Genomic DNA, 15,265 nt, shown 5'->3' with positions numbered 1-15,265 from the left:
TGAGCAAGCCTAAAATCAAGGGGATTAACTGAGAATCACACATGGTATTACAGTTTTACACTTTAACTCGAAGGGTGATTGTTGTTGTTTTTTAATTGATGTGGGGCTTCTTCTTTTTCTTGGTCTGACCAGTTTTCTCACTTGGTTCCATCAGGTGACAATTGGGAGACTGAGGATGAGGGAAAAACCCATGGAGGATTGTTAAAAGTTGCCCCATCTAAAAAGAGAGAAAAACAGGGAATGATAACTGAAGCCAGACAGATGAGGAGAAATGGGTCTCACACTTCTGAACATGGTAGTTTCCATGAAATCAATATCCGAGAAAAAATGGGGAAAGACATGGAAAGAAATGTGTGTCTTGTGTACAGTACAATTTTCACTTTTGCAATAATCCTGCAACCTCAGTTGAACATGCACACAGAGGAGAAAACATATAAATGTATCAAATGTGAGAGCAGCTTCAGCAACCGTGGAAATCTTACTATGCATCAAAGAATCCACACTGGAGAGAGAGCATATAAATGCTTGGAGTGTGAGGAAAACTTCACTGAGAGTCGTAGTCTTACTAAACATCAAAGAATCCACACTGGGGAGAAACCATATCAGTGCTTAGAGTGTGGGAAAAACTTCACTGAGAGTCATAGTCTTACTAGACATCAAAGAATCCACACTGGGGAGAAACCATATCAATGCTTAGAGTGTGGAAAGTATTTTAGTAGGAGTGAACACCTCACAGGTCATCAAAGGATTCACTCGGGAGAGAAACCACATAAATGCTTAGAGTGTGGAAAGAATTTCAGTCAAAAGACAAGCCTCACTTCTCATCAAAGGATTCACTCAGGGGAGAAACCACATAAATGCTTGGAGTGTGGAAAGAGTTTCAGTCACAAGGCAAGCCTCACTTCTCATCAAAGGATTCATTCAGGGGAGAAACCACATAAATGTTTGGAGTGTGGAAAGAGTTTCAGTCAAAAGGCAAGCCTCACTTCACATCAAAGGATTCACACTGGAGAAAGACCATATAACTGCTTGGAGTGTGGAAAGAGCTTCACTAAGAGTAAACACCTGAGCAGTCATAGAAGAATCCACACTGGGGTGAAACCATATCAATGCTTGGAGTGTGGCAAGAGTTTCGGCTGTAACAGCAGTCTCAATTCTCATAAAAGTATTCATACTGGGGTGAAACCGTATAAATGCTTAGAATGTGGGAAAAGCTTCAGTTTGAGTTCACGACTCACTTCACATCAAAAGACTCATACAGGAGAGAAACCTTATAAATGCTTGGAGTGTGGAAAGAGTTATAGCAGGAGTGAATACCTCACTTTACATCGAAGGATTCATACTGGAGAGAGACCTTATAAATGCTTGGAGTGTGGGAAGACTTACATTAGAATTGAACACCTCCGTTCACATCAAAGAACTCACACTGGAGAAAAACCTTATAAATGCTTGGAGTGTGGAAAGAGCTTCAGTTATAGTACACATCTCACTTCACATCATAGGATTCACACTGGAGAAAAGCCATATCAATGCTTGGTTTGTGGAAAGAGCTTCAATACCAAAAAGTACCTCTCTGAACATAATAGGATTCACACCGGGGAGAAACCATATGAATGCTTGGTTTGTGGAAAGACCTTCCGTTGGAGGAACTACCTTACTTCACACCAAAGGGCCCACTCTGTTGATTCATGCTCTGACTGATGTCAGAAATCTTAAGGCTTCTAATGAATGCAGGAGGAGAGAAGTTAACCACTTAGTCTGATGAGATGTTTGCCATTTGCCTTTATCTTTGAGTAAACCGCCCTGAGCCATTTTTTGAAGGGCTGTATAGAAATCAAATGAATGAATGAATGAAGAAGAATTTCTTTCCAACACATGAATTCATTTCCCCTTCTTTTGTTTTCTCATGCCATTTTGATTCTGATGTTTTTAACTCTTTCAATTCTTCTGTAGAATGCCTAGTGCCCAGAATAAAGGGCTTTCATTTGTTGAAGTAAAACCAGTTTGCCAACGCTCTGTGCATTGCTGTGTGTTTGGCTACATGTTGAATTTAGCCCACTGGGGCAAGAAAAGGAAAAGGTTTCCACAGACAGATTGCCCCTGCATGCATTTAGGCATGTCAGAAAATACAAAGGATGTGCATGGAAGGAAAGTGCCCACATTCTGATCAGGTGGGGTGGTTGAAGAAGCAGACCAAACATCATCTGTGCCAGTCCCAAGAGAGGGCTCTTGGGGTCATGGTGGATCAAAGCCTCTACCCAATGTGCAGCAGCTCTGAAAAAGTCAAATTCCATGCCAGGGATCATTAAGAAAGGAATCAAAAATAAAATGGTTAGCATCGTATTGCCCTTTTGAAAATCCAGGGTGCAACCCCATTTGGGATACTGTGCTCAGTTCTGATCATGGCATCTCAGTAAGGTTATTTCAGAGTGGAAAGGGTGCAGAAAGGGGCCAAAAAAAATCCCCACCACCCCAGAGCACCTGTATAATGAGAGGCTACAATAGCTGGGGCTTCTTGATGGAGGAAAGAGGGCTATAAAGGGCCACATGAGTGAGGCTTATAAAACTGTTCATGGTATGAAGAAAATGGGGTGGAGGGAGAGAAACTTTTCTCACAACACTAGAGCAAGGGATCATTGAATGAAGCTGATGGACAGGAGATTTAGGATAGGCAAAAGAAGCACTTTGTCACCAGTGTTCCCTGATGATGCTGACTACAACTCCCATAATCCCCAAGCAAAAGCCATTGTAGCTGGGGATTCTGGGAGTTGTAGTCAACAAGATCTGGGAATCCCTGTTAGAGGGAACACAGGGTGGTGCGGGCGGGGGGGGGAGTATTCCGTACTTAACAGGTGGAGGCAGGAGGTGCCTGAAGCCAGGGGCGTAACTATAATAGGGCAAGGGGAGACAGTTGTCTGGGTGCCCATTGCCTTGGGGGGCCCCCAGAGGCAACTCACATGACTGACACCCCCAGTCACGCACCCGCCTGGGCTTCCTTCAGTTGTATTAATCCTCTGAAATTGATGTGAGTGTTAAGAGCTGGAGCTACCAGAACAGTACGTCTTTCTCTAGTACCATTAAATGACTCGCATAGTCCACAATTTACAAAACTTGAGCTGAGCTTCAGTGGGGTGGGGGGCCCATTTTAAAATCTTGTCTCTGGGCCCACTCCAACCTTGCTACGCCCCTGCCTGAAGCTACTTCTGGGCCAAATCCTCCATCTGCTGCACCTGAATTGCCTCCTTTGCTGCTGCTGTGGTCTTGGCACCACTTAATATCCAGAGCAACTCTTTCTGGCTCTGCAAGCCTGGCAGATGCATTGCTACACAGAGATAGGCCTTGGGTTTCTCTCTTCCATTTAACGGTTTTAACTGCAGTTCTGCCCCTCAGCAGTCTACATTTAGAAAATTCCAAATAAGATGGAGGCTATCATAGAAATCTACAATTTGAGGCTGCAGTGGGGAGAGAAATAATGAATACATTCCCCTTTTCCTCCCAGTGCAATATTGCAGAAGTCCTGCCTGAGTAGCTCCTTGCTGCCCCCACTCTCCTCATAGTCACCTTGACTGCTGAGGCTTGCAACAAGGTGAGAAGGAAGATGCCCATCCAGCCTCCCACCTGAGCAGTCCAAAGAGGGGGGCATCTTTAGCCTTGCCTCCCAATCTTGTATGGAAGAGTTTGAAGGCCAGGACTGGGAGATATGTACCTTGCAGAATGTACCCTGCCTCAGCCCTAATCTCCACCCCCCACCCCCCCCATGGTCCCAGCTGCTTGGGACTCTGCTCCCTTTCCCGTTTAAAAAGTCTGGAGGGTGGCATTTTATTATGAATGGAGAGAGTGCTTTTCCTTTGATTCTGTTCAATCCTTCCAGGATTATCATTAGAATCCACGATTGTGGTGTAATGGTTAGTGTGTTGGACTAGGACCAGAGAGACCTGAGTTCAAATCTCCATTCAGCCATGAAACTAGCTGGGTGACTCTGGGTCAGTCACTTCTCTCTCAGCCTAACCTACCTTGCAGGGTTGTTGTGAGGATAAACATAACCATGTACACTGCTCTGGGCTCCTTGGAGGAAGAGTGGGATAGAAATGCAAACAAATAAAGATTTTTTTAAAGAACCAATGGCCCTTAAAAGCATTAAAGCATCTTGGACTGAGGGTGGGATGGAGAATTAGAGCAGATGGATAGTTGAAGCACAGCATGCATCCCCCAAACCTAGCTGAGCCTTCCAGGATACTAAAGGCAGTGTGGTGTAATGGTTTGACTCAGATCAGGGGGACTTGGGTTCAAATCTTTACACAGCCAGGAAGCTCACGGGGTGATCTTGGGCCAGTTGCTACCTCTCAGCCTAACTTACCTCGCAGAGGGGTTATGAGGATAAAATGGAGGAGGAGACCATGAAGGCTGTCTTGAGCTCTTTGGAGGAAGGGCGCAAGAAAAATCCAATAGCTAATCACCATCATAGTGAGAGCTGTTGGAATCTGTTCTCTGATGAGCATCTATCTCGGGGCTGGTTTGAGCCTACCGCAAGTGCTGCAACTGGGGGAGGCCCCACCAATTGCGGGGGGGACCTCAGGGCCGGATTAAGGGCATTGTGAGGTCCACATTCTGGGTGAGCCCTCTGAAGTTCATTGTTTATATTGTGTTATATTGTTTATATTGTATTAAGCTTCCTCATCAAAGACTTATAAGAAAACTTAGCAGTCATGGGATAAGGGGACAGGTACATGTGTGGATTGCTAACTGGTTGAAGGACAGGAAAAAGAGGGTAGGGATAAATGGAGAGTTTTCGCAATGGAGGGAAGTAAGAAGTGGGGTCCCCCAGGGATCTGTACTGGGACTGGTGCTTTTAAAGTTGTTCATAAATGATCTAGATGTAGGGGTAAGCAGTGAGGTGGCCATATTTCCAGATGATACCAAACTCTTTCAGGTAGTGAAATCCAAAACGGATTGTGAGGAGCTCCAAAAGGATCTCTCCAAACTGGGGGAGTGGGCAACAAAATGGCAAATGCAGTTCAGTGTTGGCAAGTGTAAAGTGATGCACTTTGGGATGAAAAACCCCAACTTCAAGTATAAGCTGATGGGATCTGAGCTGTCGGTGACTGACCAGGAGAAGGATCTTGGGGTCATGATGGACAGCTCGTTGAAAGTGTCAACTCAATATGTGGCAGCTGTGAAAAAGGCCGATTCCATGCTAGGGATCATTAGGAAGGGGATTGAAAATAAAACTACTAATATTATAATGCCCTTATACAAAACTATGGTGCGGCCACACCTGGAGTACTGCATACAATTCTGGTCACCACATCTAAAAAAGGACATTGTAGAAATGGAAAAGGTACAGAAGAGGGCAACCAAGATGCACCTTTCTTATGAGTCAAGGCTACAACATCTGGGCTTATTTAGTTTAGAAAAAAGACAACTGCGGGGAGACATGATAAGAGGTCTGTAAAACCATGCATGGTGTGTAGAAAGTGGATAGAGAGAAATTCTCTATCTCACACATAACACTAGAACCAGGGGTCATCCCATGAAATTGATTGCCAGGAAATTTAGGACCAACAAGCAGAGGTACTTTCTCACACAACACATAATCAACTTGTGAAATTCTCTGCCACAAGATGTGGTGACAGCCAAAACCTGGATGGCTTCAAGAGGGGTTTGGATAACTTCATAGAGGAGAGGTCTGTCAATGGCTATAGGCCACCTCCAGCATCCAGCCTCAAAGGCAGAATGCCTCTGAATACCAGCTGCAGGGGAGTAACAGCAGGAGAGAGGGCATGCCCTCAACTCCTGCCTGTAGGCTTTCAGCAGCATCTGGTGGGCCACTGTGAGAAACAGGATGCTGGACTAGATGGGCCTTGGGCCTGATCCAGCAGGGCTGTTCTTATGATTGCCTCCTGCAGAGTCTGTTCACATTCTAGGTGCTGTGCTGTCTTCTCTAGCTGCTGCTGACTTGGTTCTTCTCTCCCAGCAGCATGGGTGAAGCTATAATTGAGCAGATGGTTCAAAGAAACTGGCTGCCCAGCTCCTAAGAGCCACCTAATGGGCACCCTAGAACTTGGACTTTGCTGTTCATGAGCCCTCTGGAACTTATTCTCAGCTGGTGTTTGCTGGTTGTGTGCTGTTTTTGTTTTGTTTGTTCTCTTCACAAGGAAGTGGACGTTTTGTTCATTCTCTCCCTCCTGGAGAGAATCAAACGTGTACCCAGCCAGGAAATGCTAGCTGGGGATGAGTCCTGGAGGGCTTGTGTGGCCATGGGGGCGCTGCCATGCACAAAGCGGGCATGGCCTGAGTTCTGGAGGGCCAGCGTGAGCCCTCTGAAGCGCATCTGCATTTCTCTTTCTCTCTCTTGCTGGAGGAAGAAAAAAGGAAATAAATGCACCCAGCCAGTGTTTGCTGGAATGTGCTCTGGAGGGCTTGCAAGGGCCCTCTGGAGCTTGGGTATGACATTATGCACAAGGGGTGTCACTGGCGCATGTGCTGCAGGGCTGCTAGGAGGCAGGGGAGAACCTAGCCTGTTCCCTGCCTACCACCCATTCTTTAAGCAAAGCACAGACAGACAAGAGGCTGGGGGGTGGTGGCTATTTGAGTAGCAGTAATCTCAACCAATCAAATAAATGGAAAGTGGAGGCCGTTCCTGATTGTGCTCCCACCCATTTCAGTGCTGGGCAACTTTTAAAGTAAGTTTTTCTAGGCTGTTTGTTGCTTCGGAGTGATCTGAGAGCCAATTTTAGGGGGATAAGCAACAATTTTATGTAGGGGGATAGGAAAAATATGATTTCAGTATAGAAAGGGGCAGAGCCGGATGAAGAGATTTGGGGGCCTACTGCAAAATAAGGTGTTTTTTGTGGGGGGGGGGGGGCCTCTTTTTGTTAGCACCACAGGCGCCACCTAATGACGCAGAGGGAAATGACTTGTCTAGCAAGCATGAGGTTGCCACCGGTATGTTTCCCAGACTAGAGGAAGCACCTATATCGGGTGGCAGCGATATAGGAAGCTGGTGAAAGGCATCATTTCATACCACGGGGCGTGGGAAGATGACAGTGTTAAACCCCTCTTGTATTCTACCAAAGAAATTCTCTTGTATTCTTGTATTGTATTCTCTTGTATTCTACCAAAGAAAAAGGGCTCTGTGGTCACCAGGAGTCAACACTGACTCGAGGACACACTTTACCTTTGACAGGCACCACCAATATTTGGGGGGAGGGCTTTTTCTACAACCCCCGGGAGCAGCAAGCAGCCCCCATAGCTACATAGATAGATACATAGATAGATAGATACATAGTGCCCAGATCATGAGAAGCTGCAGCTCCACGCAATTCTGTGTTGGTCAGGCCTCATTTGGAATACTGTATCCGCCTAAAGAGACCTCTCGTTTTAAGAAGGAGTGTGATGGACATCTCAATAAACTTTGCTTCTTCGGTGCCTGCCAGGAAAAAAAGGAGCGCCTCCCCCTCCCACCACCTTATTTTGCAGTAGGCGGCCACAAAATCCCTTCCACCGCCCGGCCCTGGTCTATCTAAGGGTTAAAGAGAAGAAATCCGACTTCCTAGAGCAACAAAGTGGAAGACAGGAATGAATGGGGCCAAGCCATTTCCCGTCCCTCTCTCGTCTCCCCTTCCTTCCTTCCTTTCCTGTTCCTCTTCTTCTTCCCCCACGTTTAGGATCGGCGGTCCCCGTTCTCTGGGATCTGGTGAGCCCCATTTGCATTGGGGGAAGGGGTGGGAGGTCCCAGGGCTCCAGGGTGAGAAAAGCAAGTCGGGCAAGTGGGGTGTGGGTGGGAAGGGAAGAAACAAACTAGGGAAGATCCCCTGGGAGGGGATGGAAGGAGAAAGAAGGTCGCGGCTGCAGCTTAGAAAGAGCGGTGATGAGAAGGGACAGCGAGCCTTCCTTTCCTCCGGTTTCGCCGCCTGCCAGCAGGCGGGCATGGTCAGTTTTCCTTTCGTGTTATAAACGCCTGTACTCGGAGGAGCTCCAGGGAAGACTGAGAGCGGGAGGGCAGGAAAGGAGGGCAGTGATCGGTTTGCAGGCGTCGGGTAAAGTATCCCACACACCCCAGCTCCAACACAGCCCTGCATCTCTCCTGCCGTTGCAAGCATTGACTGCATTTCCTTCCTGGGGGAAAGACCTGGTGGTGGTAGCTGGTTGGAATCACGTGGGTGTGCCTGGCGGGGTGGGAACGCCTCGACCCCTCCCGCCAGGCCTTTCCTGTCCCAATCCTCTGTTAATCTCTCTTACCCCGTTCTCTGTCTGGGGTGGATCTGCCCTGTTTCAGGGGCAGGAATAATCTGAAGCCGCTTCCAATTGCTCTCGGGCAGAGGGGGCTGCGTCGGATTCAGGCAGAGCCCCCATGGAGGGAGAATCGCACCTTAGGGGTGCTGAAGGATTCATGCAACATATTTCCGCTTATCCTTGAGGAAGAGAGGCCACCTGAAATCCTGTCCCAATGTCATGCTTCCTTGAGTCTGTCCGTCTCTTTCTCTTTTTGTCTTTTTGTATGATGTGAGCTTTATTCCATCCTCTCCCATAGCTGAAAGATGTGTTGATGTATGTATGGCACTTTAGACTACGCACATGCACATTTTGTGCACAGCAAGTGGGAAGAGAGGTGTTCTTTTTGCAAAACTGAACTAGAAAAATACAAATCATGTTCAAGGAATATATGCGTATGCATGATACATGATGCTCTCTATATTTGACTTGCCTAAATCTTCCCATCATTCTGTGTACTTTGCAGGTGCTGGAATTATGTTGGTGATGCATTCTCAGGCCTCTTTTGTTTGTGCTGAAGTGAAAAAACCTTCAATAGACCCAGATCAGGTAGGGGAGGAAATGCTGTGGGGAGGTGAATGGGGGATGGACAGGTTACTGCGGTTTCTGGCACATCCCCCTAGGCCTGAAAGAATTTCTCTTTCCCAGGGGCATTGCTAGGTACTTCAAAAATCAGGGGCACAAGCCTACAATCCTCTCCCATTCTGATAATTAAACTAAATTATGCCACCCTAGTAATACTTAGGTATTTAAAAATATGTTTATTAAATGTTTTGAAATTATAAATAATACTAAACATGTTAATGTTAAATATTAACATTTTGTGCACACGACATTTCTACATCCTGTTTCTATATCTTGGGTGATTCATGATGGACCTTTTGAAACTGACTGTAGTTTACGTATAGAGTTATTAAAATCCATTCTTATGGTTAATCTTTTTAATACAATATATCCTTATTTTCTTCAGGTCAGGCTACTACTAAATGTACTTTGATACATGTGGCTCATTCAGATTGGTTCATGGTTTCCCCTCTTTTCAGATTCAGGTTATAGGGCTACCATTCTAGCTGCATTATAGAAACCCTCGCCCAAATAAAAATCTATATTCTGTATTTGCTTGAATCCAAGACTAGGCTTTTTCCTAGCTTTTTTGATATTAGAAATCACGAGGTCATCTTAAATTCAGAGTCCTGTCCCTTTCTTGTAAATGCAGATATAACCTGTATTAACCTCTTCTTTTTAACGGGGCCATCTTAAATTTAGAGTTTTCCTCAATTTTGATTAATATGCATATATACATTACTAATCAGATGCTGAGATAAAACATACCCAGAGCAAGTCACTAATATTTAAGGAAAAACTTTAAGGTGGACAAGAGTTCTCAAAACGGTTTACATAGAAAAATAAATAATAAAAAGGAAAAAATCAGCCCTTCATTTAAATATTTGAATTTGGCAGTTCAACAACAACAAATAATAGATGTATTCCGCTTTTCAACAAATGTTTCCAAAGCTGTTTACATAGAGAAATAACAAATAAATAAGATGGATCCCTGTCCCCGGAGGGCTCACAATCTAAAAAGAAACATAAGATAGACACCAGCAACAGTCACTGTAAGTACTGTGCTGGGGATGGAGAGGGTCAGTTATTCTGTTTAGCAGAAATAAAGAGAATCACCACATTAAAAAGGTGCCTCTTTGCCCACTTAGCAAGGGTATCAAAGAATACCATCAAAGATAATGATGCAGTACTGTAATAATGATATTTTTGTACATTACTGGAGTCACCTTTGAACATATTTATCAAGGGGATAAAGCAACTCTTCATCTTCATTCCAGGGACTTTAGCTCAGTGGTAAAGCATCAGATTTGCATGCAGAAGGTCCCAAAGACTCCTGACTGAAAGCTTGGAGGGCCACTGCTAATCAGTGTAGATCAGGGTTTCTTAACCTTGGGCCCCCAGATGTTGTTGGCCTACAACTCCCATCATCCCCAGACATGGCCTTTGTGGCTGAGGATGATGGGAGTTGTAGGCCAACAACATCTGGGGGCCCAAGGTTAAGAGACCCTGGCTGTAGATGATCCAGAGCTAGATGGATCAATGGTCTGACTCGGTGTCAGGCAGCTTCTTATGTTCCAGTGGCTTTTGCTGGTATCTCCATTGTGTCTTCTTTGTAAGACTTTGATCCCCTTTGACACGGGAAACCACTTAGAACGTTTTTGCTGGGAAAGTGGCATATAAACCCTTCTGCTCACCTGTTACATGAACTGCGAGGGAGAACATTTTCTCTTCTTCCATTTCAGGGTCTGGTGACCTTTGAGGAGGTGGCCGTGCGTTTCACAGAGGAGGAGTGGGCTCTGCTGGATCCAGACCAAAAAACCCTACACAGGGAAGTCATGGAGGAAATTTTTGGAGTCGTGGCCTCTTTGAGTAAGACTGCTTCTTTCCCCCCAGGGTTGATAATATCTCTTTTTAAAGTGCTGAATAAATAGCACCATCAGTTTTTGCATTCATTTCCTCTTTTCATAACATTGTGGGATTTTAATTTTGTTCATTGATGGATGTACTGTCTTAAGATTTTATTATTATTATTTCTTGTTTACACAGTCAGACAGGTATTATTGACTGGTTTGTTTTATCCAGACATCGAGTCCTTCCCAAGGACCTGGGATGCCAGAATTTTATTGTCAGTTGTTATAGATATCGTCGCAGAATATAGGCTGTTCCCAGTAAAGCTGCTTTTTGTAATTGGCTGATGGTGATTTCTGTGACCCCTATGGTGTTGAGGTGCTCTTCAAGGTCTTTTGGAACTCCACCCAGGGCGCCAATTACTACTGGGATTATTTTGGTCTTTTTCTGCCACAGCCTTTCAATTTCAATTTGTAGATCTTTGTATTTTGTGATTTTTTTCTATTTCTTTTTCTTCTATTCTGCTATCCCCTGGTATTGCTATGTCAATTATTTTAACTTGTTTTTCTTTCTTCTCAACTACAGTTATATCTGGTATATTGTGTGGCAGATGTTTGTCTGTTTGTAGTCGGAAGTCCCATAATATTTTTACATCTTCATTTTCTTCAACTTTTTCAATTTTATGGTCCCACCAATTTTTGGCTACAGGTAGCTTGTATTTTTTGCAGATGTTCCCGTGTATCATCCCTGCTACCTTGTCATGCCTTTGTTTGTAGTCAGTCTGTGCGATCTTTTTACAACAGCTGATTAGGTGGTCCACTGTTTCATCTGCTTCTTTACAAAGGCGGCACTTGCTGTTTGTTGTGGATTTTTCGACTTTGGCTCTTATTGCATTTGTTCTTAGTGCCTGTTCTTGCGCAGCCAGTATTAAACCCTCTGTCTTGGTGATGTCTGATTTTCCACTTATATTGTGCAAATATAAGTGGAAAATATAAGTGGAATCATGCAGGGGCTTCTTTTTCCATTTTTCTGCTCGGTTCTTGACTTGTTCTTTCTTGAAGGCCTGCTTTCTTTCATTGGTGTTGAATAGTTTTGCGTTATTGACCATTTGAAGTGCATCTTCTTCACTGTCCTTGATATATTCTTCAAGACCTCTTTTCTCCTCCTCTACTGTTTGATGGACTTGCAGCATTCCTCTTCCACCTGAGCTGCGGGGGAGGTATAGCCTATCTACATCACTGCAGGGGTGCAGAGCATGATTGATGGTCATGATTTTCCTGGTCTTACGATCCAGCGTCTCTAGCTCTGCCTGGGGTCCAGTCTATTATTCCTGCAGTGTATCTGATAACAGGTATAGCCCAGGTGTTTATGGCTTGTATGGGGTTCCCACCTTTGAGTTTGGACTTTAGGATTTTTCTAACTCTCCTGATGTATTCACTCCCTATTTTTCTTTTAACTTCAGTGTGTGCAATGTTATCAGCCTGGAGAATTCCCAAGTATTTGTAATGTTCTTTCTCTTCCAGGTTCTTGATCTTGCTTCCATTGGGCAGTTCTATTCCTTCTGTTTTTCTTATTTTTCCTCTGTTCATTATTAATGCAGCACACTTGTCTAGTCCAAACTCCAATGCTATATCGCTATTGAATATACGGACAGTGTTTAGCAGTGATTCAATTTCTGACTTTGACTTTCCATACAACTTCAGATCGTCCATGTACAGCAGATGGTTGATTTGACTTGATGTTTTAGATGTTTGTTATCCGAGGCCTGTTTTGTTTAGTATTTGTGAAAGTGGGGTCATGGCGATTACAAACAACAGAGGGGATAGTGAGTCCCCTTGGAAAATGCCTCTTCTAATGCTAACCTGTCCAAGTGTCTCACCATTGATTGTTAACTGTGTACTCCACATGCTCATTGCTTTTTTTAATATAAATATCTGAATGTTTTTGCTGACACCAGTTGTTTCTAAACATTTTAGTATCCATGTGTGAGGCAATGAATCAAAGGCTTTCTTGTGGTCAGTCCATGCAACACTTAGATTTGTTTTTCTTCTCTTGCAGTTTTCTAAAATCATTTTGTCAATCAGGAGCTGGTCTTTTGTGCCTCTGGTGTTTGGGCAATTTCCTTTCTGTTCAACTGGAAGCTCTTTTTTAGTTAATAAGTGTTGCATCACTTCATCTGCTATTATTCCAGTTAATTTGAACATGGTTGGCAGGCAGGTTATCGGTCTATAATTACTTGGAACTGCACCTTTTGCTGGGTCTTTCATGATGAGATGAGTTTTCCCAGTTGTTAGCCATTGTTCAATATCACCTCTTTGCAAAATGTGATTGAACTGTTTTGATAGTTGTTTATGAAGGCTTGTTAGGTGTTTAAGCCAAAAGCCATGCAGTTCATCGTCGCCTGGTACAATCCAATTTTTAATTTTCTTTGCTCTTTCACTTATTAATTCTGGTGTTATTATTAGATCTTGCATTTGTTGGTTACATTTTTTGACCTCTTTCATCCAGCCTGCTTTTTTATTATAATCTATTGGAATGTCCCATAATTTTCCCCAGAATTGCACTGTTTCTTCTTTATTTGGTGTTTCTACGTTTCTTGCAGTTTCTCCTTCTATGCTTTGATAGAAACGTCTCTGATTCGACTGGAATTGGAGATTCTGCCTGTGTTGTGTAATTCTGGCTTCGTATCTGCTAATCTTCTTTGACACTGCTGTTATTTGCTGCTTTATTATTTCCAGGACTTCTCTAATTTTCCTTGAATCTACGTGGTATTTTTGGATCAGATACTGTTTGGTGTTTTCGTTCTTCAGCTTCTTGTCTTTCATATCTTTCAATTTACTAGCATCTGATCTAAGCCTGGAGATTTTATTTTCTAATCTAATCTTCCATTTAGGTGATGTACTGCTTTCTTTTTTTTACAGGTCCACTGGTCTTGTATCCGAGCTCTTGTGTTGTTGTTATTGTTGCTGCACTGTTCATTAGTTGGTTTGTTTCTTGCAAATTCTTGGTTGTTATTTCTGCAAGTGCAGCACTGACAGCTTTTAATGCCTGAGCAAGTTGTTTTTTGGCAACTGTTTTTAGAGCTGGAAGTCGAACCCTGGTGGTTGTTTGGTTCATGTGCTCAATTATTTTTTGCTTTAGTTCTTGTTGCTTTTCTGTTAAACGGCATTCGGGTTTTTGAGGTGAAGGCAAAGGGGCGGTTGCCTGGTTTTGATTTTGAAACAGTTCAGCAACAGTGGCATCCTCGATTTCCAACACCTCCTCCACCTGCGCCTGAGCAACTTCTTCAATTGGTGGTAATTCTTCTCCCATATCTTGAGACTGTGTTGCTCTTTGCAGTTCTTCCAGCTCTACTCCTGTGAATACTTTATTTCTTATTATGAATCTTCTCTGGTCTGCTAGCCTTTCTTCTGTTATTTCTGTATCTGGATGCTTCTCTTTCCAAATTTGGTACATTCTTTTTAAATAACCTCTTCTAGTTGGACTAGACTTGTAATAGCAAATCATTATTTCCTTGTTGGCATTTTTCGTATATTTTTTTCGGTTAAGCGACGTTTCTTCCAGTAACCTTGCAGTCTCCAGCCCTGGTTGCTCAACTGAAGATCCTGAGTCCTGTTGCCCACTTGTCACCAGATGTCCAGGGACTATAGCACCTGGCGCAGTCCTTGTTGACCCGGGCAACGACCGATCCGGTATAGATTTATTAAAATTACGTCTCACCATATTGTTGATGGGAGAAGCACTCTTTGTCTGGCTCCTCTGGTGAGACCTGTTCAATATGGTTGGACCGCTGGCATAGCTCTCACCTTCCTCAGAGCACACAAGCCCCACAACCACACCATTATTATTATTATTATTACTATTATTATTTACATTTTATATCCTACTCTTCTTCCAAGGAGCCCAGAGCAGTGTACTACATACTAAAGTTGCTCCTCACAACAACCCTGTGGTTAGGCTAAGAGAGAAGTGACTGGCCCAGATTCACCCAGCAAGTATCATGGCTGAATAGGGATTTGAACTTGGGTCTCCCCGGTCCTAGTCCAGCACTCTAACCACTACACCACAGTCATGAACCCTCAAAAGGGGAAAGCGAAAGAGATTATCAGAGAGATCAATCTGGTTTTCTCGGCTAGTGAGAGCATGGTGTGAATAAGGCACAGGTCATGGGTTTGATCCACCTATGGGATAAAGAGCCAGTATTGTGTAGTCATTAGTCTCAAAGGAGAGCTGGTCTGGGAGAGGAGAGCTGGTCTGGTGGTAGCAAGCATGACTTGTCCCCTTGGCTAAGCAGGGTCCACTGTAGTTGCATATGAATGGGAGACTTGATGTGTGAGCACTGCAAGGTATTCCCCTCAGGGGATGAAGCCGCTCTGGAAGGAGCAGAAGGTTCCATGTTCCCTCCCTGGCTTCTCCAGGATAGGGCTGAGAGAGATTCCTGCCTGCAGCCTTGGAGAATCTACTGCCAGTCTGTGAAGACAATACTGAGCTAGGTAGACCAATGGTCTGACTCAGTATATGGCAGCTTCCTATGTTCCTAAGTAGGATCTGAAAGATTGGGGTTCAGTTGCTGTCTCCA

General features: G+C 44.1%; 1 protein-coding gene across 9 annotated transcripts in view; it reads left to right on the top strand.

Moving 5' to 3' along the window:
- The window catches only part of LOC128347439 (zinc finger protein 883-like), a 37,520-nt gene that overhangs the window by 17,081 nt on the left and 5,174 nt on the right, over positions 1–15,265 (top strand). For 5 of the 9 annotated variants that reach the window (XM_053302109.1, XM_053302113.1, XM_053302111.1 and 2 more), the window contains exons 6-7: positions 8,741–8,823; positions 10,581–10,707. In XM_053302109.1, the coding sequence (XP_053158084.1) occupies positions 8,741–8,823; positions 10,581–10,707 (210 nt within the window). Of the gene's footprint in view, positions 1–154; positions 1,672–7,579; positions 7,697–7,776; positions 7,933–8,244; positions 8,471–8,740; positions 8,824–10,580; positions 10,708–13,469; positions 13,480–15,265 lie in introns of those variants that run through there. The other 4 variants (XM_053302114.1, XM_053302115.1, XM_053302116.1 and 1 more) reach the window with 4 other exon arrangements.

Source organism: Hemicordylus capensis, chromosome 2 (genome assembly GCF_027244095.1).
Source record: "Hemicordylus capensis ecotype Gifberg chromosome 2, rHemCap1.1.pri, whole genome shotgun sequence".
NCBI lineage: Eukaryota > Metazoa > Chordata > Lepidosauria > Squamata > Cordylidae > Hemicordylus > Hemicordylus capensis.
Note: the sequence above shows the minus strand (reverse complement) of the source record. Positions and strands in the feature narration are given on the sequence as shown.